Raw genomic sequence first — 24,721 nt, forward strand, 5'->3', positions numbered from 1 at the left:
GGGCTGCTGGACAGGCAGGTGTGAGATGCCGTCCTTCCTCCCAGCCCCACTTGACCCTCCTGCCCGTGTTCACTTCTATCCCGCCCAGAACTGACGAGTTCTCTGCCCCGACATCACTAACCAGACACATCAGAGAGGCGCTAACTTGAAAGTGAGGTCAGGAGAAAGCGCGTGTGTGGACACACACACAGCCACCCGCCGCCAGCAGCGTGGGGATGAGGGCTGACAGACAGCAAACCTCGAAGCCTCGCATCTTCTTGCTTTGCTTTTCCCCGCCCGACCCCTGAAAGAACCAAAGACAGACCAGGTCCGAGGACAGAGCACAGGTGAGGGGGCGGATCCTGAGAAACCCACATCCTGGCCCATGGGCCTCTGAATTACTGAGCATTTGAATGTTTAAGCCAGGAGGACGGCTGGAAGACTTCTCTTGGGTTAACGCAAAGTAGGAATTTTAAAACCCATGTTCCCGTTTAGAGGCAAGAGGGATACTTAAGTCAGTCTAAAAGTGTTCTGTGGTTCCTGGAGCTTCTTCCTTCCTGGTCTCGCTTCTTTCTTCCCCCTTCGTGTCTAACTTCCTTTTGAAATCTTTCATCAGCTAAATGGACAAATGCAGTGAGGGTAGCTCTCTACACAGCGCTCCCTAAAGAGGAAAAGGGACGATGAAAGACCAGGCGTCTGAATGATGGGCGTCCACCTTGCATTAGGACGAGGGAGGGGCTTGACATCAAAAGTTCCCTGAGAGCTGCCTGGTGAGGGCGGTCCAGCTCCCTTGGGCCCCCGGGGCTGGTGTCCGTCCTGGCCCAAGCCCCTCCCCCAGCACATCTGCAGTCCCTCAGACTCACTTTCTCAAGAAGCAAATGTTCATCGGGGACAGGAATAGCACATCTTCGCCGGTGCTGAAATGATGACCAGCGCGGAGCCAGAAATCTGCAAGGGGGAAAGGGAACAGGGTTTAAATTATTCACACCAGATCTTCTTTTTTAGCAGGCTGCATGAGAGAGCCAGATAATTCAGGCCATCTCAGCCCGAGGCCGATGACCAGCACAGATGTCACCCTGATCCAAAGAAAGGGATATTTGTAGCGTTTGGAATATGGGCTCTGAACACTTTTGTATCTTCAGCCAAATGAAGGTTAGGATAGATGGTTCAGGCTCGACTGGTCTTTGTCAGGGGTTCTTTTCTATTTAGGGGATGGACTCAAAGGAGGGAGTTGTAGAAACAGTTTCTGAAAATGAGGGGCCCCCGAGTTGCAACACTTCCATCAGATACATCCAGACTTGGATAACCAAAGGAGGAAGGACTGCGGCTGAAAAGCAGTTCGTAGTGCATCCTGCCTGGCCCGCTCCGGGACCTCTGGGACGTCACCCGGCCACTCCCGGCCACCGTGGTACCCCCTCCCCATCCCCATTCAGGGTGAGGAGTGAGGAGGGGAACGAGGCAGCATTTTAGCTCTTAGGAAACGAGTCACCACATTATATAAAGATCATAAAGTGTGGCTATAATTATCACTTGCATCACCATCACCAGCTCCTTTGAGAAGAAGCCTAAATAAATGGAGTTATTCTTAGGCCGTGACTCCCAGGGTCCTCACAGCTTGCTGGGACACTGTAGAGGCAGGGGATGCAGGCGGCGTGGAGGGTGCCTGGGTCCCCTCGCCCAGGCCTTGGACCATGTCCTCCCCGGGCTGGTTCCTCACCCACATGTTACTTTGCCGGGGCCCTACCAGCCACCCAGCCAGCTGGTCACAGCCTACTCTGACCTTTGAGTCACTGCCCACGTGCGTCAAAGGAATGGGTCCTGCAGCCAAGGCCTGGGGAGCCCCAGCTCCGCCCCGTCGGAGGAGAGGACCTCTCCTCATCCGCTTGGCGTGGGCAGGAGGATCCTCGCCAGGCTCCTGGGGAAGCAGGTACAGATAACGTCCCGGAGACGCTGCACGAGAGCCCCGCGGTCACGCAGCCCGCTCTCCCAGCAGGCCTGGCGCACCCAGGCGGGAGAGGCCCTGGGCTGCACGCGGCTGCCTCCTGGATGTGGCCCCTTCCTCTCAAGGCCCCGCAGATCCTTCCCCTCAGCCTCCTTCTTGCTGGCCTTACTTGGGTCAGGGGCTGTGCAGAAAGGGCTGCCAGGCGGCTGATGAGTGAACTCCCCACCCTCTCCTCGGCCACAGAGAAACAGACTCTCCTGAGGTCATATGGGCCTCACCCCGGCTCGGTCCGGGCCCTTCCGCTGTCCCAGCTGGCATGGTCCCCTTTTCCTGGACGCCTCCAACACAGGGAGTGGGCACGCACCTTCTCGTGACTCGGGGCCCGTCGTTGGCATCCCAGGTGTAAAGGGAAGCAGGGAGGTGAGAACTGGGGACAAGTTACCCAGCTGCCTGCCACCTGGTCCACTGGGAAGTGGAGGGCAGGCTGCAGGGCGCTGCGGGGTGCAGGGGTCGGCTGTGCACCAAGGAAGTGCTTCGGCTGGGTTGGAGATGAGTCTAACTCAGCTATGTGTGAGTGGGTGACCACCCCGCAGTGGGGGCCGAGCAGGTGTCGGAGCAGACCGACCTCGGAGAGGCAGCGCGTGTGTGGGTGCCTGTGTCTGTACGGTGTGTTGCAGGAGGGCAGGGATGGTTGGTAAACCGCATCTATTTGCGTCCCAAACCCCGGAGTTGATTGAGGGAGTATCCTCTGCCTTTCCATCATTCGGCTTCCTGCTTCCTTTCCTCAGCAGAGTCTGGGTTTAACCACGTCCCCGGGAGGGGACGTGCTCTGGTCCCTGTCACCTAGCTGGGCACAGTCAGCGCCCTGATCACTGAGCCCTTCAACCGAGGAGATCCTCAGAGCAGGTGATCTGGACAGCAGATAGTCCTTCAACAAACGTTTAGAGGCCCCGGGTGTATGCAGACGTTTTTCCTTCCCAGTATCATTTCACTCCTTTTTACGTTAACGTTAAAACAAACCCTATGCCACAGGCACGTGCCCAGCAAGGAAGGCCTGGCGAGGGCTGGCAGCTGGGGAGGGCTGACCCGGAGAGGAGAGGCTCCCCTCCCGGCCCCCGTGTAGGCAGCTGGCAAGGTGGTTGAGAGCAGTGAGTGTCGCCGCTCTACTCTGACGGGACTCCTGGAAGGACGTGGCTGGCGGGGGCAGGTGGGCACCTCCCCCGCTTTGCTTTGGCCCTGCAGAGCCGGCCTCAGCTCCTGTCCGCCAGCATGAGCCAGGGGTGCAGGCAGGGGGTGGGACCCACCTTCCTTCCCATCAGTGAGGTGAGCGCGCCGGCTGACCCGAACCTCTCGGCAGTGGTAGCAGCGCATCACAGACTTGGGGCTGCAGGCCCCTTCCGCCACTGGGACCCGGACGGGAGTGGTGGCTGGATAGCTGTCTGGACATGCTGCCCTCATGTCGGGTCCCGGCACTGGCCTTGGGACACGGGGTGCCCTCTTCCATCTCACCATACTTCACACGGAGGCTTTAGAGGTGCTTAGAATCAATGGAGCATAAGAGCAGGAAACAGAGAGATGGCAGTCAAATGTCATCTTTATTCCTAGTGAAGCTGATGGGAGTGTGTGTCTTCACACCTGTGTCCAGAAGCCTTAGCAACTCCAGCTCTGGGGAGACATGCGTACATGCCTAAGAAGGGTATCACTCAACCCACCGCGTGGTGGCGAGCAGAGAATGTGGCATCCGGAGGACAGACTGGCCCCAAGGGGAGGGAGGGAGGCCCGCTAGCCAAGCAGATTGGAGTAGCCGTGAGTAAGGATGGGGGGAGAATCCGGGTGTCCTTCTAGATGTCCCTGCAGGGAGGCGGGAGGCCAGGACAGAGGAGGCTTGGCCCTGACTGCACAGACCGATACAGCTGTGGCACCAAGACATTCTTCCCATCTTAGCCCCACATTTTATGCAGACGGCCCAGAGAGGGTGAGGGACTCCCCCAGGGTCACACAGCATCCTGTCCCAGAGGCCAGACTCCCAGGCCAGGGCGCCTTGTGTGACATCACTCTCTTCTCTGACCAGCACCCTTCAGGCTCAAGACCCACCTTTTCCTGGGCTGCAGCAGATGTAACTGATCCCCGCCTGCTTGTAGGAGCAAATCTTCTACAAGGGGCAGTTTTTACAGCCAGCTACCTTCCGCCACCTTCTCCTCTCCAGTTTTCCGCAGCTCACGCTCCAAGTTACAGTGATGGGCCTGCCTAATTCATCCGCCTCAACAAGCATTTCCAGCACATTCCAGACTTCCTGCCCTTCTGGGCACAAGGCAGGGTGGGCCGGGTGGGCAGGGGAGAGGACGCGGAGGGACTAAAACCCCGTCTTGGCTTGGAGGCTGGTGGGGAATACGAGACGCCTGTATGAAAGGACAGAGGACCGTGTGGGTGGGTGACATTCCCGTTTGGCTTGATCAGAGCCCCCAGCCTCTCTGAGCCCCCAGACTTTTCCTAACCTCCAGGCTCGGCAGGAAGTCTACTCAGCCTCCCTTTCCCCCAGTAGCCAACTCTGTCCTAGAACGATCACTGCTGGGGACCCCGGCACCCATCCCACCCTGGGGTCCCTGCCACCTGCTTTGTGCTACCCCAGCCCTTTGCACAATCTCATCTGTGCCGGCGTGAGCACAGGTGCCCACAGGCTATATGACATCTCTCCAGGGCCCGTGAGCAGTCAGCCCCAAGGAACACCCAGGCCCTTTCAGGGGACTCACAGGAGGCAGCAGTGGGTGACCTCCCCCCTCCCGAGCCCAAATCCATCAGGCGGTGGCATCCCCCAAGTCCCTGGGCCCCTTACGTCCAGGGGAGCCTGCTCCTGTCCCCCCGCCAGGCGCTGCCATCCCCTCCTGACCCTGCTCTCTCCCCCCACACAGCCGAACTCCTAGCAGTCCTAGCCTGAAGTCCAGTGGATGCCTGGCTTTGGCTTGTGGTTCTGGAAATGTGTTCTCCTCCTGTGAGCCCCACAGTATGACCTTGGGACCCCCAACATTTTGGCTCGGGCATTGGATGGCCTCAGCTGCATCCTCTAGATGTGTCCCTCGAAAGCCTCCTGCCTCCGCACGGCCAATCTGCTCCCTCCTCTGCCCTCTTCCAACTGCCCCTCCCTCTGTGGACCGGCCCTCCTCTTCCCAGCCCCTCGGGCCAGCACACAATACTGTATTAGCATCAGACACGGGCCAGAGCACACCCTGACATCCTTTATAGCAGCCCAGAGCTGAAGTCGCCGTGGCTGGACGGCCTGGGCCGGGAGCCCTGGGCTGGGCCAGGAGGATAGAGGTCACCTTCATCCTTCCAGCAGTGATATCTTGTTACTGGAATGGCTCAAGGCTCCAAGGCTCTTTTCTGCACGAACGGGCGGGCAGCTGCGCCCTGAGCCCTGACAGCCTCCAGCCGGCGGTTAATTACCAGAAAATCACGCGCCCTGAGGTCACTGCCGTTTAAGCATCTGGCCCCGCCTTTTCCGGTCCGGCCTCTCTGGCTGCTCCAAGCTGCTGGACCCTCCCACGGCTGTGATCAGCTCACACAGCCAAGCGGGGGGCTGCAGGCTGGTCTTCTCCCCGTGACTCGGTCTCGGCTGCAGCCTGACTCTCCTGTCTCACTACCTCCCTGAGAGTAGGCCGGCTTCCCCCCTGCCCCAGCCCCGCCTGCCTGGACACAGCCTGGTTTCCATCGCTAATCATGCAGAATGCAGAGCGGACAGAGGAGAAGAGCTTCGGCCAAGCTCCCTTCTTTGTGGTAGAATCAATCCCGTGGAGAAATTCCGGAAGTCCAGTGGTGTAAAGTTCTTAAAAGTTACGTCAACGAAGGCGCCAGCTGGGCCAAGCCGTCTGGTCTCGTGGGTCCCAGGAACCATGTCCCGGCTTGGCCCCGTGCAGGGTCAATCCACCTGAAGACTCACCTTCTAATTAATCACCGTCATGTCACAGTGAGGAATAATTCCGCATGCGTCCTGCGCAGCCTCTTATTAAAGAAAGCATCGGTTTGGTTCAGAGAGTCCTGTGCTGTCTCAGCTTCGTTTGGGATCTGTAGCTTTAGAAAATATCCAACTTTGCTTCCAGTTCAAACTGTTCCATTAGAGAATTAAAGGGGAAAAAAAACACAAAACTTTGGTAGGTGGTACAGGGGTGGAGGTGAATGTTTGGGTCCCGTTCTGTGCTTACCAGGCTGGTCCCTTCTGTGTCTGGGGTCCAGTCTGGTGTATTTGGAAGTGACGTGTCCTTATGGAGGGCTCTGGGGGCAGAGGCTACAAGAGGTTTCTTTGGAATTCTCACTGCTGGTTTCTCTCCGACCAGGATTCCGGTGGTCGATTCTGGAAGGACTGGGGGTGGGGCCGAGTGTGAGGCCGGCTGCTCGCAAAGCTCAGGGGGGCTTGAGGGTCGGGGGGTGTTGGCGTGGGGTGGGCTCCTTCCGCCCCGCGGTACACAGGGGCAGGGCAGAGCAGGTGGGCACACGGGGATCAAAGCCAATACACTCCCGGGAGCAGGACAGGCGTGAGGCCCGTGAGTCAGACAGGGGTCAGAAGGAAGGGTGAGGGCCATGGGGTCGCAGTCAGGACCTCTTGGCCCCAGGAGGCCTTTGTGGAGGCCTTGACCAAGCTCACACTTGACGGCTGTCAGCTGCACAGCACAGACGTGCTCGGAGCAGCGAACACCGGGAGGGCCCGCAGAGACCAAGGTGCAGCCCTGTGTGCCCTCTCGGGGTGTAGCCCAGCTGTGCGGCCCCCAGACTCTCAGACGGTCAGGCCGGGCTGAGTAAAGCGAAGGGGACAGACGTGGGCGTTAGAGCTGCGGCTGTGAGCCCAGCACAGGCGTGAAGGCACGGGGCCCTTTGCTGGGGGCCGGGGAAGCTGCCTGGTTGGTGCTGAGGGCTGGAGGCTGCATGGGGGCCGGAGAGAGACCCTCCTGCACCTGGGTTTCCCCTCTGTCTCTTGTCACCACCTGACACCCGGCATCCACCTAACCTGCCCCCCAGCCACGCTGTGAGCTCAGCCAGCCCGCCCGTCAGCCATCAGGGTGATCCAGCGTGTGAGCACACAGCCCTGCAGCCAGAATCCCTGGGTCCAGTTCCAGACTCAACCACATGCCGGCCACGTGGCCTCGGCCAGGCTGCAGCCTCGCCACACACGTGTGTGGTGCTGGCGCCCGCAGAGCACCGTGACGAGAAGGGCCGTGCAGGGAGCACCCGGGTGGGTAAGGCACTGGTTCTCCCAGGAGGGCTGATCTGGGGCTTTCAGGAGTATTTCGGTGGAGGGGATGCTGTCCACTGCTCCCGCTGTAGAAGACCTGCCTTTCCTCTGTGCCTGAGAAGGCAGCACCCCCTGAGTTGGGTTATCACCTGCTAAGCCACAGGCCAGGCATTCTGGTGGTCTCTAGGGAATGGTGGGCTCAGGGTCCAGTACGTCCAGACTTACACTGAAACATGACTTCTCCACATTACTCACAGGGGATCTGAGAACTTTTTATTGACTTTTGTTCAATAATTCCCAACCCACACCAGGCCGAGTTGAAAGGGGCTGGACTGCAGCTCCAGAACCTCTGCAGGCTTCCCAGAATCAACCGTTATCCACAGACTTCAACAGCCCACCTCTGCCCAGGGGCCTGCCCGGGGACCCCAGGCACAGCCAGGCTAGCAGCTTCCTCTCTGCACCCCGGGTGCTGGCGCGCCCGCAGCTGAAGCCTCGTAGGCCTCCCTGATCCTTCCTCGAGTCGGGGGGAGCAACCTCCTGCCCCAAAGTTGCCCTCCAAGGCAGGTACGGGGTAAAGCCCCTCCCCTGCTTCTGTCCGTGTTGTTTCAGGCTTCTCAGGAACCGCAGAACCTTCCTGAGATCTTTTCTGTCATGTCTCCAATAGTGCATACGGGCACATATGCAAATCAAGCCCCAGCATCCGCCTTAGAACCTGAAGGTAAATGTGTAAGTCAGAGTTTCTCGGCGGCCTTGGCACTGGCCTTGACATTTAGGCCGGATCGTCTTTGCCACGGGGCCTGCCCTGTGACGGTGCGAGGCTTGGCCGTGTCCCCACGGCCTGCACCCACTAGGTGACGGTAGCACTCCTTCCCCGACTTATGACAACAAAAAATGGCTCCAGACGTTGCCAGACGTGCCCTGGGGGCAAAATCGTGCCAGGCGGAGAACCACTGGTATAAATTAAATGGAAGTAACAATTCCGTGCCACCCACGGGTCAGCAGAGGATTAAGCTGCTGCCTCCAGGCGTGGGCTGCGAGCTCTGGCCAGTTCCCCGTCTCACAGGCACGCTTTGTAAGAAGCGCACTTGCAGATCTTAATCCAGGGCTGCTGTCCGAGCATCTAGACCCAGCTGGGCACCAGGCCCTGCGGAAGAGCCGGAGGAGCCTGAGACAGGGTGCCTGTTCCCCAGAAGCTCACGGTCATCCTGGAGAGACGGCGCAGTAGCACCAGAAGCAGGCTCGTGGGAGCAGTGGGTGGAGTTACGTCCCTCACCCCGCGGAGGCCACGCCCACGCCCGGGGCTGGGATGAGGGGCGGAAGGCAGGCAGGGTGGGCCCCGGGTCTAGCCCAGGGGAGAAGGAGAAGAGCTGGAGTTCTTGTCGGGACACGAGGCGGGTGAAGCGCTGCAGGCCTGTGGCTGGGACCCGAGGGCGGGCTCGTGGAGGCTGTGGCGGAGCTGCGTGTGGAACTCCAGGCAGGGGGACAGGGCAGAGGCGCGGAGGTGGGGGGCTGGGCCTGCATTCAGACAGCCCCCTGCACCGTGGGGCGAGATGATTTGGCTGGACCCGGGGCGTCAGGGGAGGCTTGGTGGAGGGCAAGGCGGAGGGCAGAGGCGAGGCATGTCAGAGCTCAGGGCGCCACGTGGCAGAGCCCTCCAGCCCGGCCCCGGTGCCCAGGCTCCAGCCGGCCAGCTCCAGAAGCCAGGCTGCCAGGATCCCAGGGAGTGGGGACTGTCACCCCGAGCTATGAGTCAGGGCCTCCCCCGCGCAGGTGAGTCACACACCTGCAGCCCTCCTGCCGCTGGAGCTACTGCCTGGAACCAGTGCCCGTGCCCACCGACCACCCAGCCGTCCTGTCCCTGGCACCCGCCCTCCGTCCTGCAGAGCCCAGCCCGGCCCTGAGCCCCCTCACAGAGGCATCTTTACCGCCGGCCGGAGCTCCTGGGTGGGAGGGAGCGTCACAGCCTCTCGGGACCGCCCTTCCCCTCCTGACGACTCCGGCAGGTCGGGTAGTCTGTTTGATGCCTGCTGATGCGTCAGAACAGTTTTGAGGGGCTGGCAGGTATTCATTCAGCCTGCCATCATGTCAGGATGTGGCTGGGTCGCCCTCCGTTCCCATCCACCCTCTTCTCAGCCTGGCTTCGACAGCACCTGTGGCAGCAACGTCCCCAGAGCAGCGTGACACTGCCCCGTCTCCAGGACCACCCTCCCACATGACCCGCAGCCGGAGGGGTGATAGAGAGGAGCCTCGGCCCCCGCTGCCCTCCCCCGGCGCGGCCGGCATGGGCGTGCGGCGCGCACCCAGGAAGCCAGGGGAGCAACTGGCGGTCACTGCGCGTAGGGAGGAGAGCGGCCTCGGTGCCGGGCGGGCAGGGGAAGTGGAGGGGCCGCCGTGTCAGAGGAGCTGCAGGCCGGGCATGTGCCCCTGGTTGGGAACGGACAGAGCTCGGGCACGCAGGCTCTCCTGGTGCAGCGCTGAGCCTGGGCTTGGAGGGAAGGGGACCAGGGACCTCCACTGTGCTCTTGCCTCAGGCCCGACAGATGATTAGGGCCAGCGGTCGCCACTCCTGCAGAGACTGGGAACGCTTCCCCACATCCCCGCTTCCCCACCACTAGCAGCTCTGATGCTGGGAGGGATGGGGCCCAGTAAGATGGGGGCGGGGGCACAGGATTCACTTAACTTGAGAGGAAGCCTGGCTCTTGGGTGGAAAGTTCCTTCTCTGTGCCAGCTCCCCCGTGGGCTGGGAGGTGTCCAGGCCATGCCTGCAGACCCATGGACAGGCATCCCTTGGAACTGGCCCCACAATCCCCGCCCTGCCACTGTCTCCTTCCATCTGTATCCCCTCCTGCCCTCCTTCCTTTCCCTACCTGACAGGCCCTGAAGTTTCAGAGCTCGCCCCCAGGCTCAGCCTTCCCTGGAACCCAGTGATCCAGTGACCAGGGGCTGCGGCCCTGGCGTGGCCAGCCAGGTGGGCGGCCCTGGGGGGAAGGAGGCGGCACCAGCCAGTGCTCGGGGGGGGGCGGGGGGGGGGGGCTGAGCGGCCCCAGAGGGCCCGCTTGCAGCCAACAGTACCTCCCTCCTCTTCCTCCCCTTCTTCCTCTCCCCCGCCCTCATCTCCATCCTCCCTCAGCTCCCTCTCCCTGTCCCCTCCCAGCCACGTGGGCCTGGCATGCATTTCCGACCCTTGGCTCCTGTAAGAGCAGCCCAGGACCAAGCAGTGACACCAGGTGGGAGTGGGAGAGGGATGCAGGCCCATCCTCCTGCCGGTCACAGCCGGGTGCACAGCCTGGAAGCCAGCCAGCAGGGCTGTGACAGGGGCGGAGCGGTGGTGAGGGGAATTTAGAGCCCCTGCAGGGCTTTGAAGGGCTGTGCCTTTCCCAGGATCTGCGCTTTGCTGTTCCCCAGGCTTGGCTGTAGCTGCCCAGCCAGCATCAACACGCTAAGCCTCACCGGCTCTCCCCACTCCCTGAACTGCAGCCCCCCCACCCCTGGAGCTCTCTGCACCCTCCAGGCTTCCCACGCTCTCCCCTCCACCTGGCATGTGCTTCCCACTTCCTTCACCTGGCATCTCATCCTTAGAGATGCCACTCAGGTGCCACCTCCTCCAGGAAGCCCTCTCTGACTGCCCTCCCCGACCTGGGGCCTCCTATAGTTTCTAGGACCTGCCCCATAATAGCATTTATAACACAACGTTGTAGGCACTTACTTATCTGTCCCTTCCACCAATAATTGAGGCCAATAATTGCCTTACTTAACGATACCTGGCATACAGTAGGTGTTTAATAAACATTGGGTGGGTGGACGGATTAATGAACTGACAGCAGACCGGTACATGAAGGGTGGAGGGGGGACCTCCAGGCCAGCAGCTGGGAGAGGCGGGTGTCCAGACCCCCGTCCAGGGCTGCTGGGAAGAGTAGGAAGAAGCTGTGAGTGATGGGAGCCCCCCTCAGCTTTGGGGAAGCATTTGTCAGAGGTCTTGAAGGGCCGGCTGCCTGCCCCGGGCTTGACCCGGCCGTGACCACCTTCTCTCCTCGCTCCTAGTATTTCTGCCTGTTGCTGGCGATCTTCCTTGTTGAGCTGGTGGCGGGGGTCCTGGCCCACGTGTACTACCAGAGGGTGAGTGAAGCGTCCTCCTCGTACTTTCCCCGTCGGCTCCCCAAGGAGGGACAGTGCGGGGAGGGGTGCATGGGGCTGGGGAGGCAGCAACATGCGGGTGGTCCTGGGCCTCACCCGCCTGCCTTGGCCAAGGATGCCACGGTCAGGTACCCTCCCACTGGGTGCTCAGTGACGCAAGGGTGATATCCGGCTGGTAGAGACAGATGACTGCACTGGCCTTTCACGCCAGCGCCCATACGACTGATGGATGTCCTCAAGATGACGACTGTAAATATTTTTAATGTCACCTCAAAATGAAAATCAACAGATACAGCCCTCCATATTCAGGGGTTCCGGGTGCACAGATTCAACGAATCATAGATCAGACATATTTGGAAAAAATTCCAGAAAGTTCTAAAAGGAAAAACTTGACTCCGCCGTGCACAACTTTTTTTTTGGGGGGGGGGGGCGGGGGTGGTGGGAGGGGGGCTGTGCTGCGTGGCTTGCGGGATCTTAGTTCCCCGCCCGACCAGGCATTGAGCCCTGGCCCACGGCAGTGAAAGCACCTGCACAACTATTTACGTAACATTTACACTGTATTTACAACTATTTACGCAGCCTTTACGTTGCATTAGGTGTTATCAGTAATCTAGAGGTGACTTAAGTATACGGAAGGATGCGCATAGGTTATATGCAAATACTGCGCCATCTTATTATACACAAGGGACTTGAGCGCCCGCAGAAGATCAGTGCTAGTCCTGGAACCACCCCAGCTCAGCCCATCACACTCCACCTAACGCAGGTCCCCAGCCTTCGCAACGCCATCTCTAGGGACCCCGCCTCCCGCCCGGGGTCCCAGTTCACTGTGTGGGAGGCCTCGGCCATAGCAACATTCAAGTTCAAGGAGCTCTAGAGTAGTGGGGGCGTGTCCGTGGGTGGTTCTGCTGACGTACCTTTCCTCTCCACCCTCCTTAGCTGAGCGAGGAGCTGAGGCAGCACTTGACCCGGACCCTGGCCCAGAACTACAGGCAGCCCGGCGCTGCGGAGATCACAGCCTCCGTAGACCGTCTACAGCAGGACGTAAGCACCTGCCCTGCGGGCCCGAAGGCCACGCAGACATGGGTGCCCATCCTGACTCTGTCCCTTCCCGTCTGTGTGACCCTGGGCGAGTCACTCAGCTTCTCTGAGCCTCACAGGGCGTGGGAGCATTAACTACGCCCATAGGTAGAAGTCCCTCCCACCACGAAATTACTTCCTGAATCCTGGTTCCTTCTTTCCTCCTCTTCTGCCCTCCCCTCTGGGTGCCTGGTGGGCAGGAAGCTGGCGGTACCAGGATTCGGCTGAGGCCCCAGAAGAGTGAACTGTGACAGGCAGAGGCATCTGAGCAAAGCCGCTGTAAGAATTACCCAGTTGCAAGCCATCGGGCAGAACTAGGGGCACAGAAAAGCGGTCTCTCCTTTCCAAGAAGAGGCCCAGCAGATCCCCGCAGTGAGGCCCACAGTCCTGCCAGAGGTTGGGCGGGGCAAGTGGACCTCAGACCAATATGCAGCCACTGGCCACACGTGGCTCCTTACACCTAAACGTACACCTCAGGCCCTCGCTCACACTCACCACATCTCACTGCCCGGTGGCCACGCGTGTCTAGTGGCCACCAAGGTGGACAGCACAGGTACAGGGCATTTCCACGTTCCAGAAAACTCTGTTGGATGCTGCAGCTTGCAATCTTGGGGGTTTCGTGTTGGAGAATTTGAGACAATGCTCCCCGCCTGCCCTGGTGCCCCTGCTCCCTGCCACCCATGCCACCCTCACCCTGTGGGCCCTGTGCCATCCTGCGTCTGCAGTCCCACCCTGGGCCTGGGGCCGTGGCCTTTTTGCCGGGACCCCAGGCAAGTAGAGGGGGAAGAGGCTGGGGGACCCTGAGCTCCGGCTGTGTCTTAGTTCAGTAGGGCGAGGCACCTGCCCCATTTCCCCGAGACTGGCCCAGCTCCCAGGGGCTCTCTTGTCCTCCAGTGTAGTGGCGAAGGGCAGCCCTGTCCCCAAGGTGCACACACACCCGGCTGGGCAGCCCCGTCCAGCTCCGTCTGCACTTGGCAGGCCTCCCACATAGGAAGTGTGCTGGGTCGCTGCCCTGGGGCCTCTCTTAGGAAGCCCGACACCCCACAGGCCACCACGGTCCAGGTGAGGCTGGGGGACCCTGACATGGAGAGCGGGGCCGGGGAGGCCAGCTGGGCTTGCCGGGGGGAGAGGACAGGAGGGCACAGTCTAAGCAGAGGGGGCCAGCTCTGCAGTGCTGCCCCGCGGGCACCAGAGCACATGGACTCGGGTTCCCACACATGCCAGGAACACCTAGAACACCCTCACAGGGACCTGAGGGACATGGGGCCCGGCCCGCATCTTGGGCCTAAGGACACTGAACCCTGAGAGGCAGCGTCTGGGCTCTGGGCCGCACCACAGGCCTGTGTTCACGCACGTATGGTGACCACAGGGGGCCCCTCGCTAACTGCCTCCTCTGTACTGGGCTCGTGGCCAAGTGCTTTACGTGACCCGCCGCTTTCAGGCCTCACAGCAGGCCTCGTGGAGGTACCTGGCCATCCCCATGTTACCGGGGGCAAAACTGAAGCCAGGGGGGCTAAGCGACCTGTTCAGGTGGCATACGAGGACAGTCCCGCGGGATTCCCAGCACACGCCATGCTGTTCCCTGCTGTCCCTGCTGTTCCCTTCCGCCTGGCCCTCGGGCTCGTCTGCTGCCCTGCGGGGCCTCCTTGGCCCTTTGCCCACGTGAGCACCTCTGTCCCTCCTACTAAGTGATAGTCAGTGACAAGCTTGGGAAAGCCAGGAGCTTCTTACTCAAGTTCAGGCCCAGGGCCTAGCTTCACTCTTGGCACACAGCCGGTGCCTAATAAATGCTTGTTAACTGGACTAAATGTACCTCCACCCCACACACCAGACAGCCTCACAACAGCCGTGTTCTGTGGCCCCTACAGGGACTTGAGTCTCAGTCCCCTAACTCGGGGTGCAGGAAATAAACCGTGTCCAGCCGTCCGGCTCCCCTGAGGCCCGGGCTGGTGCTCCCCACGCCCCGGAGCCGTGTGGAAGCCCCTGGTCTTGTTCGGCCCCTCTGCTCGGCACTGAGCTGGCTGTGTGTGGCCTCTGGGCACCTCTGTGTCCTGCAGGTCTAGGGGATCTGAGGCTTCGAGGCCTGGATGGGGGGCATCTGAGCCTCTGGGAAGGCTGCGACCCTGTGCCGGTGGGGGGGTGTCCTACCTCCCTGGATGACCAGGAAAGCACCCCCTGGTGGTTTGGTGCTGCCCTGGGCCTGCATGCAGCGGTGCACGGCCCCACTCCCTGGGGGACCCGCTGGCATCCGTCTCCCCACATCTTCTCCCAGACCCTCCCTGCCCCAGGGACACCCAGCGCAATCTCCTGAAAGGACGTGGGTGAACAAAAAGGTGGTGATCGGTGTTCCCGCCACCGGCTCTCCACCCGCCCGGAGAGGAGGGCCCCGCAGAGCCAGCCGCCCGCTCCAAAGAGGGGAAGGGAAGAAATCGCGGAAGCAGAGAGGGATTGGCTTAAGATTGAAGACTGTCCTGCGGCCCGTAAGCGAGGGGCTGGAGGCCCCGCCCCTCCCCCGGGCGGGTCCTCGCCTCCAGCCCCGTCTCTCGCTCCAGTTCAGGTGCTGCGGAAGCACCTCCCCGCGGGCGGGTCCTCACCTGCAGCCCCGTCTCTCGCTCCAGTTCAGGTGCTGCGGAAGCAACAGCTCAGCCGACTGGCAGCACAGCACGTACATTCTGTCTCCAGAGGCCGAGGGCCGCCGGGTGCCCGACAGCTGCTGCAAGACCGTGGTGGCGCGCTGCGGCCAGCGGGCACACCCCTCCAACATCTACAAGGTGGAGGTGAGTGCCCGTCCTGCCGGGGGAGGCGGGCGGCCCGGAAGGGCTCGAGATGGGCCGGGTGGAGATCATACTCACTGGCCACGACACGGCGGTGGGCCTTCCAAGGTCCCCACGAAGCCTGGGGGCGGCAGCCGCTCCTGGGAGATTCGGGGACATCGTGGCACGCCCCTGGGCCACCTGAGAAGCCCACGGGCACTTGAAAGGCTGGACCCGGCCCTTTAAGTGTCTGGCCTCCCTGAGCTGGGTGGGCGTAGCCCCCCAGCCAGCCCTCCCTCCCCATCCTCACACACCTCTGGACCAAGGGGTGTGTGACCTGCCTTACTACCTTCCAGGGAGGCTGTATCACCAAGCTGGAGCAGTTCCTGGCCGACCACCTGCTGCTCATGGGGGCGGTGGGCATCGGGGTGGCCTGCCTGCAGGTGAGCCGGAGCAGGGATTCGGGTGCGGGGGGCAGTGTCTGGAACTCTGAAGCCCTCTCTCGCTAGCTGAGGTCGCAGATCCTGGCCCTCTGCCCGCCCTTGCCCTGCCTGCCCCCTCCTCCCCCATCCCCTCCTCTTCCTTCTGCAGCCGAGAAAACGTGAAGGAAAATACCCGGGCCTTGGGGCCACCTTGAACTTGTCAGGCACAGAGACCTGGGAGGAGTGGGAGTGTGGGCTCAGGTATGTGCATGCACTCTGTGTGTGCACGCGGGGGTGTGTGTGCACAGCCTGCTGGGGTCCGAGTGGTCCATGGGTGTGTCTGCATGCCTGGGTGTACGTGGTCGGGGCCGGATGCCCATATGTGTTTAGGCGGGCTGTGCATACGTGTATATTCTCGTGCATGGACACGCGCTCATTCCTCTGTGTGTGCGTGTGCGCGTGTGTGATGCACGTGTGTGTGCCCCTGGAGGTATGTACACCCAGCTCTGTGCTCTGAGGACGAGCGATGCCTTTTGCTCTGTTTCACCACTCCACACCCCTCCCCCGGCCACCACCCAGGAGTCGAGTTGCGGGTGCAGCCTCAGTTCCTCATTTGTAAAAAGGAGCTGATGGGTGACCAGAGGGGATGGGCATCGAGCACATACATCACTCAGCTCATCGCTGGGCAGACAGCAGACACTCAGAAAATGGTACCCACCACCGTTTCATCGTTTCTACGTGGGCACAGCATCTCTCAAAAGAGCCGAGTTGTCTCCTGTCCCCCTCACCCACACTCAGGTGCAGGCGCAGCGAGCCGGGGGCGGCAGGTCGGGGGCACTCACACGGCCCTTTCGCACCGCCCAGGCAGGCCTTCCGCTCGGTGCGCTGAGCCCCGGGGGGCCGCAAGCCGGAGCCGGGGGAGGGATGCTCTGCGCTGCGGCTCCTACTCTGCCGAGCTTCCCGGACACCTGTTGCCGACTTCAGGTGTTGGGGGCCTGCTCTGCGGACGCTGACCGGACCTGGGCCGCACTCTCCGTCCGTTTCCTCCTGACCTCTGTTCTCAAAAGCGTGAAGCTGAAGATGAAGCAGTGAGGCCAAGGGCAGGGAGCGGGCTGACCGCTGAGCCCGAGGTCAGGGTGGGACACGTCCAGCTGTAGGAGTAACGCAGAGGAGGCCGGGTCACCAGGTCGAGGGCAGGTGCCCGCAGCCCCCCGTTGACCCCCACCAAGGGCGGCTCATCCTCCACAGCGCCCTGTGGGACAGTGCTTATGCGCCGGAGAGAGTGTCACCGGGCCACCTCTGGGTCCCCATCCCCGGCCCATTTCCTCCGTCCGTTCCGCTGCGGCGGCCGAGCCTCGGGGCTCCAGCGCCCCCTGCCGGCTGGCTCTGGAGCTACCACCCAGCCTCGAGGAGGGGCTCAAACCAGGCCAGCCCCTCCCCCGGGCTGCCATCCTCCACCAGGCACCTAGCACCTTCCCCACACCCGCCCAGCCTGGCGCTTCGGAGACCCCCAGGCCCTGGAGATACAAGGCCAAGATGTCATGCCCCCCTGTCCTCAGGAACAGGGGAAGTCTTGCCTGGAGTCAGAGGCCCCCGTGGTAGACGGAGCCCCCCCTTCTGTGTGATCTGGGGAGCCACCCTCCCTCCTGAGCCTCAGTTTCTTTACCTGGAAAATGGAGGAGTCTGATGTCTGCAAGCCTTTTTTAAGCAGCAGCGATCTCTCATCCTGGAAGTCTTGCACAGGAACCCAGTTATTCAACGTGAAGCCAGAGCTGATGCGATGGAGGAGTCGGGAGATGAGCCTGGCGTGAGAGCCCTCAGGAAGCACTTGGCCCCCCCGCGATTTTCCAACTTTCTGGGAAGGCTCCCGCCTCAGTGAGACGGAGGTGCTGCCGCTTCTTGGGACTTAGGTAGATGTCTCATGAATACTCTGAAGACCAAGCAGGAAGCAACGACAAACGACGAACGTAGCAAAGCTGATTCCAGCCAGACGTCGCGTGTGCCTCCAGGGCGCGTGGACCAGGCACTGGTCTGCCTGCAGAGATGCTGGCAGGCTGGATGGCCAGGATGCGAGGGGGGACGGGCCTCCTGGAGCCTCTGAGGGCTGCACGTTGAGGTCACCTGGCAAGCTTTAAAACACCCCGGGCCTAGGCTGCACCCCCAGAACAATTAAATAACGCCATCTGGGGCTGGCAGCCGGGCAGCTGTGTGCTTGTAAAGCTCCCTGGTGGGTCCAGCGTGCAGCCGGGAGGAGACACGTGAGAAGGAGCCCTGGGGGCCTGGAAGTCAGCAGTGGGAGAGATCAGGAGCTGGGGGACAGGACCGCACCCTCACGGTCCTTAACGCCCCAGACAGTCCTGAGGGGGGCGGGCAGGGGCCGGAGGACAGACAGAAACGGGAAGGGGAATTTACAGGGAGCCCGACTGGAGAACTTTCAAAGAACTGGAGCCAGCCGGCAGCGTCCCTGAAGAGCGCAGAGCGCTCCTGGCTGTAGCTTGGGACAGCGGTTGGGGGCTGGTGGGGACACTGAAGGACAGAGGTCCCGCACCTGCCAGGTTGTGCACCTGTCGCTTTCAGCAAGAGCTGGCAGGGCCCCCCCACCCTCCCGTCTTGTGTGACTCCGTACACTGGATTTCCAGACCCGCAAGGTGCCCCACATCGTAGGCTTGTAGTCCGGGAAAAACTCGAAGATTCTCTAGGCGGGTGTGTCAACCCTGGACACACAGTAGAATCAGGTTTAAAATCTACCGCTGCTCAGGCTCCATCCCCACACATCCTGGCTGTTGGTCTGGGGCGAGACCTGCGCACGGGTGTTTTCTAAATCCCTCCAGGTGATTCCCGTGTGTGCTCGGGGCTGAGAACACGCCCCACCTATTCACGTACCTCTGGGGCACCAGGCCAGGACCCAGCTCCACCCTCGCGGCCCCTTCCGTGGGTGCGCTTTGGAGGCTGTCCACGCTGAGGTCACTTTGGAAGCTAATTGTCAGCGTATTCTGGCCAGGAAGCTTCTATCTAAAAAGGACATAGTGGCTCAGCCCCTTTTCCGACCGTCCTCTTCACACACAGAATCCGGGATCCTCCCTCTCAGGGGCAGGGTGGGCAGAGGAGGGGGAGGGCGAGCACTCTTTGTCAGCTTTGTAACGGGAGCTGCTGTGTGCCAGGCGCCCTGCCCAGTGCCAGGCCACACCAGCCAGCAGCACGTGGTCCCCTCTGCTAGGGGCTCTCACTCAAGGGGAGGAGACACACAGAACACAGGAGCCACGCACAGTCACAGTGTGAGCCCTGGGGTTTGGGGAGCACATAGGAGGCCTGAACCATCGTGGGCAGTCAGGGAAGGCTTCCTGGAGGAAGTGATATATAATTAAGCCTTGAAGGAGTTTGACAGAAGCAGAAGGGGGAAGCATGCCAGGGTGAGGGGACTACACGTGCAAAGCCCTGGCTGGCTGGGGGATGGGGGAGGTTTATCCTGAGGGCCCTGGGGAGCCTCTCACAGGCTCAGGGTGCAGAAGGGGCTGGGTGCCATGGTGTTGGTCTTGTCATACTGAGTTTCAAAGAATCTCGCTGGGAAGGCTCTGGACCTATGAACGGTCTGGATGTTTTCCTATTGATAGAGGGGAACTTGGGGCTCAGAGGTTATGACTGAACCCAAGGTCACAGAGCCCCAGATAGAAGCTAACCCACTCCCACCCTGACATTCCCACAACGTAGGATGGAAACCTGAGCCCAGAAACATACCGGACAGCGAGATTGGGGTCTGCAGGTCATTTAAAGGGGAACTGAATGATCTTATTGGAACGGCTTCTTGGACCTCCCTGGCCCATCCTTGATGCTTGTAATGACAGCCGGCTGCCGTCCCAAAAACCTCACAAGAGGCTAAAAGCATGCCGGCCTCCCTGTTAAAAAGCCCGCACGCGGCAATCACCGCCTCCAGGCAGGCTGCCAGGAGAGGGCACCTCTCACCCGTGCCCCACACAGGCTGAGCCCAGCAGCCTGTCCAGCCCACCCTCTGCCATCTCCTGCTCCTGCAGCCCCCTTGGCCTGTGTGTTCCTTGCTCACAGGCGTCTGCGCTGAGTCCCCCATGTCCTCTGTCAGGAACGGGACACTGGGGGTCCCTCAGGGACTGGATAGTTTGGGCCCATTCCCCATCTGCACGCATCAGGGTGGTGTGTGCGTCCGTGCGTGCGTGTGTGAATGTGTGTGCACATCCTCGGCCCCTCTGCATGCATCAAAGTGGTGTGTGTGTGTGTGTGTGTGCATGTGCACATGTGTGTGTATACACGTGTGTGTACATGTGCCCACGTGTTGATGAGCACATCGTCTGCCCCTCTGCATGTATCAGGGTGGGGTGTGTGTGTGTGTGTGTGTGTGTGTGTGTGTGTGTGTGTTTGGACACGCGCTGACGTCCACCTCGCCGTGCCTTCCCCAGGGGCACCCTTGGGACACGTGTCATGTACAGAGTGCGCATGCTGGACGCTCAGCCCTCCGGGCCCTCCCCGGCATGAGAGGTGTGCTGTAGGGGACGCAGCCACGAGTCTGTGCTGGTCCAGCTGCCCCCATCTGGCCTCCCCCTGACAAGATGATCCCCCAGGACAAGTCATCAGACCATGAGGTGGGACAGGGCAGAGGGCCTGCACGCCACCTGGCTGGAATGACTGTGACCGCCACCCGCTTAAAGCCAGCGGGAGATGAGATAACCTCTTAAGCCACCTTTGAGCCCGTGGCTCTGAATCCCAGAGGTGGATTAGCGCTGCTCTCAGCGCCAAGTCTGAAAGCTGAAAGCTGTGTTCCCAGGGCGTGAAACTCCCGCGTGGGGACAGAGGGGAGGGAGGAAGGGGGCACAGAAGGGCTCGACCTCTGCTCCCTCCTTGAGTCTCTCAAAGAGAAACTAGGGTCTGCCAGCCCCACGCTGTCCTCATCAGCCTGTCCTCCTCCGTGTGCATCCGGAGGTACCCTGGAAAGATCAGGTCAGCAGCAGCCACTGGGAAAGATGGGGTACTGTTTCCTATATTTGGGAAGCCCACCTGGACCCCTGTCCACGGCACAGTCACGGGCTGCCCTCCCAGTGTCCCCTCCTGCGGGCCAGGAGCCGGAAGCCAGCAGCGCCATCTTCATCAGGGCCACGGCCCCAGCCCTGGGCCTCCTCGGTCTGACACGGCCTCACCTCCGCGTTCTCAGTGCATCCTCGCGCGTGAGGAAGGAGAGGAAGAGGAAGAAGCAAACAAAGAACAGGGTGGGGAACAAAGGTCCTCATCCTCTGCGTTTAGAGACGGGCAAGTGAGACGTGGGAGGCGACTGCCCAGCACTGCCCGGCTCTGGGCAGCTCGGAGATGGGACAGAGGGGCTGGCAGGCAGGCTCCCCGGGCCTGGGGCTGGGGCCACGTCCCGAGCTGATTTACAAGATGAGCTGGTGACGGTCCTGGGCGCTCCACTGAGGACTTCAGTTTCCCCTCCTGCACGTCAGCCAGAGAATCGACTCCGGGGCCTTGTTTTTCTCTGGTATCTGAGAGCAGCAAGATGTAGACAGACTTTCCTCAGGAAAGACGGCTTCAGCCAGCAACGAGGGAGTGGCGGTGTCACCGTTCAGAATCTAATAAAACCAGGCCATCTCCAGAGAATATCTGGGACCACAGAGCCGCCGTGTGGACGGGAAGCTGGTTCGACGTGCAGGCCCTCACCCAGGCCACAGAATTGCAATCTGCAGCTAACAAGGTCCCCGGGGATCCGTGACCATTCAAGTGTGAGAAATACCGCTCTTGGGTGTGGTTCTCAACGTGGTCCCCACCTCCACCCCCAGCATCACGTGGGAGCTTGTTAGAAATGCAGAGTCCCAGGCCCAGGGCCCCCTGAGTCGGAATCTGCCCCTGATCAGGTCCCCAGGGGGCACTTGGGGGTGGGAAGCCCAGCTCCAGGGCGCCCTTGGCCGGCACACTGGCGGGCTCTGATTGCTCTGTCCCTCTGCTCTTTCCACCCGGCAGATCTGCGGAATGATTCTCACCTGCTGTTTGCACCGGAGAGTCCAGCTGCATTTATACTAACGGCCAACCTTGTCCCCGTCCCACTGCCCCTCGCAAGTTCAGGGGCCCAAATGCCATCGGCCAGGCCTGCGACATCAGTATCAGCTGGCCTAGAAGCTCCCGGAAACAACCCCCACTCTGTGCCCAGCCCCTTGGGACCCACAAGTGCCTGAGACCATGGCTCCTGCAGCCCCCACCCGGGCCGGGGACCCTCAGCCCCCTCCCTGCACTTCTGTGGGCTCACCGCCAGAACCCCCAGGCCGGGGACGGAGCCTGCTGGGAGACCACAGCCAGAGCCTCTCCAGGCATGGGCTCCCGAGGACCGCAGGGGGCTGGGCTCAGGCTGTGCCCCCTCCCTGCTCCTGAACCCTGAACCAGGGCTAGAAACCTTGGCCCCTCTGCGATGCTTATGTTGGGCCCGTGACCCTCCCACCTGTGCTCAGCATCCTTCCTCGTGCCTCTGCTAGGTGTGCTTTCCCCCCCCCCCGGCCCAGGAAATGCATCAGGTGGGCAGGTAGGGTTGGCTCTGCCCCCAGAAGACCTAGCCTTCTGCCCACCACCACACCTTCTCACCTGGAAAGGAGTGTCAGGTGGCCCGGTTCCTTCCTGCAGGGCCGGGGTTGGGCGGCGCAGGCGGGGTGGAGCTGCCAGGGCCGGGAGCAGGGTCCTGCCTTGGGCCCCTCCCCGGGAGAGGTCCCCAAGCCCCGTCTCTCGCCATATGCCCCTCGGGGGTCTCCTGTCCATGGCTTGAATCTCAGGGTCACCGATGCCAGTTCATTAAAAGGGAGGCCAGCTTTCCAGCAATCCCAGATTGCACCAAAGCCAAAAAACATGGTGCTGCGATTATCTTTGCTGCCCTCCAACTTCCTGGGATTCGTGCATATAATCGAAAAATAACCATAAGTCCCAAGTTCTCTGCAGGGCTAGAGGCCAGGCTGACGTCACACTCTCCCGCCGGTACCGGGACCCCGGGCCACCTCACTCCAGAGTGGCAGCGTTTCTCCACGGGGACCAGTTCATTTGTCCCCGTCCCCAGATGCGGGGGGGGGGGCACTTTTCACCCCAAAGCAAAGCGACTTCCATCGTAATTCAGAGAAGCTGGGGGACCCAGGTTGCCCAGTGTGAAGCCAGAAGGAAGTAAATGCTTCGTCTTTTGTGACAGAACGCGCTCGTTCTACTTCATTCACTCTTCTGTCTAGAAACCTTGCTTGAGGTGGGCGGGGCTGGGGTCCGTGGGAGCACCTGGGCCAGCTGGGCTTGGGTGGCCCCAAGACGGGGGCACGGGGTGGTGCGGGGGTCTGCAGGCTGGGCGCGAGCCCCTCGCCTGGTGTGAACCCGACAGTCCCGTTCACTATGTGAGCCCTCCATCCACCAGGGATGTCCCTGGGGGGAACCCACCTTGCAGGGGAGTCCACAGCCCTGCCCTCCTCCTGTGTCACGCCCGCATCTTGGTCGAGATTATTCTCTGAACAACCACGGGGCCGCCCTCCGATGGCCTGGGTATCAGGCAGGGGCTGGACCCGGTCTAGGCACGTCTGAGCACATCTGTCTTGTTGGGCCGGCATGTCTGCTCACCTGCACCATCACCGTGGGCGTGAGTATGCACGCGTGTCCGCGCAAACGCTCAAGTGTGCCCGGGGGGCCGGCACACCTGCAGGCCCCTCCCCGCTGCACACAAGCAGCGCTGGGGGTGGTGGGCACTGCTGTCTACACAGGCTGGCAGTCAGCGGGGCCCGGTCAGGTGGGTGGGCAGCACGAAACCTTTGCGAAGCTGTCCGCCTCGGTGCCCGCCGGCGGGCCCGTCGCCTGCCGCTCCGTGCCAGCTCTGAGGGCCGGGCTGTCAGGCTGCAGTGGCTGGGCTGCCGCGAGCTGGGCCCTGCTTCCCTCCGTCCCCCAGCTGAGAATGGACAGGCTGTCCGTGGGGGCACAGGAAGCCCCGCTCCCGCTCTCCCCCTGCATCCATCGCTGGCTGAAGATGACGCAGTGGCTGAAGATGGTGACACAGTGACTGACGGCCGGCAGCGGGGCCTGGGGGAGCCTCTGGGTCAGGCCAGGGGGTGAAGAGGGTGGTCAGTAAAGCACGAACCCAGCCCTGTCCGTCAGCAAGGTCCAGACTCTGTCCTTGCACTTTGTCGTCAGCCAGGCCAGCCGGAGCCAAGAGGGCTAATGGTCCCATTGGCGCCGTTTCACGAGGTGGGAACGGTTTCCACCAGACCCTTCAAAAGCTGTAAGTGTCCCTGAAAGTCCTTATCTGGTGTTTAGGGAACCCCAGGTTGGGGACCACAGATCAAATTTCACATGCTTTCCCTGAGTTGCCAACCAGTAAGTGAGAAGGCTGAGTCCTTTGGAACCGGGTCTGTTGACCCAGAGAAGATATCTATTGAGACGATATTGGCCCTGCAGAAATTCAGTGCGGGGAGAGGGAGGCAAAAGACCAGGAGCTTCCTGAGGCCATAGACCAGTGAGATGGCCTCACCTGTCCACACGCTGGATCAGCCTTGCTGCAGACGTCGGGCGAGGCTGGTTCCCTGAGCTCTGCAGCCACCCGAAGAAAAATCTCTGGGTGGCAGCAGGCTCTACCCACCAGACCCCCAGAGCACACTGGGGCCTGGCTACACAGTCCCCCCTCTGCTCAGCACCAAGGGGCACTGAGGGCAGCTGGGCAGTGCTCAGGGGTGCCCCAGCTGCCATCCAAGCGCCTCGACAGGGAGAGCCCAGCAGCAGCTTCAACCGGAGAGCCTGGCCCGGGCATGCCCTGTGGAGGGTTGTTACGCTTTTTCTTAGTTTAAGGAGACACACTAGTCCGTCTCCATGGCTGCGTTACACTCAGCAAAAACAAGATGGCTAAATCAATAGCCTCCAATCTTTGCCGAACACTTTAAGAAGGAACCATTGCAATGCCAATACGTTGGTGTCCAAAATGACATTGACTTAATCTGACTTGTGTGGATTTGTTGAATGCTGCTACTGGACCAGCAGAGCAGAACAAGCCCCCCGGGGGAGGGGGGGAAGCTTGCCCACCGAGCCCGCACATCTCCCGAGCTCTATCCCGGCTCCACACTCCATCCAGCTCCGCCCCCCAGATCACTCTCTTCCAACTCCAGTTTTCAGCCAGGGGGATGCTCTTCCTTGGGGTCCCACCTCTTGTTTGGGGGCTCCTGAGGCCCCAGATTTGACC

At 61.3% G+C, this 24,721-nt stretch overlaps 1 protein-coding gene across 2 annotated transcripts in view; it reads left to right on the top strand.

Moving 5' to 3' along the window:
• Nucleotides 1-22,654, top strand: part of TSPAN11 (tetraspanin 11) — a 63,975-nt gene extending 41,321 nt beyond the window's left edge. The window contains exons 5-9 of one of the 2 annotated variants that reach the window (XM_079937019.1): nt 11,184-11,258; nt 12,213-12,317; nt 14,972-15,130; nt 15,463-15,549; nt 21,505-22,654. In XM_079937019.1, the coding sequence (XP_079793145.1) occupies nt 11,184-11,258; nt 12,213-12,317; nt 14,972-15,130; nt 15,463-15,549; nt 21,505-21,564 (486 nt within the window). In that variant the 3' untranslated portion in view covers nt 21,565-22,654. Of the gene's footprint in view, nt 1-11,183; nt 11,259-12,212; nt 12,318-14,971; nt 15,434-15,462; nt 15,550-21,504 lie in introns of those variants that run through there. The other variant, XM_079937018.1, reaches the window with a different exon arrangement.
• Nucleotides 22,655-24,721: the final 2,067 nt, after the last annotated feature.

Source organism: Stenella coeruleoalba (assembly GCF_951394435.1).
Source record: "Stenella coeruleoalba genome assembly, chromosome: 11".
Classification (NCBI taxonomy): Eukaryota; Metazoa; Chordata; class Mammalia; order Artiodactyla; family Delphinidae; genus Stenella; species Stenella coeruleoalba.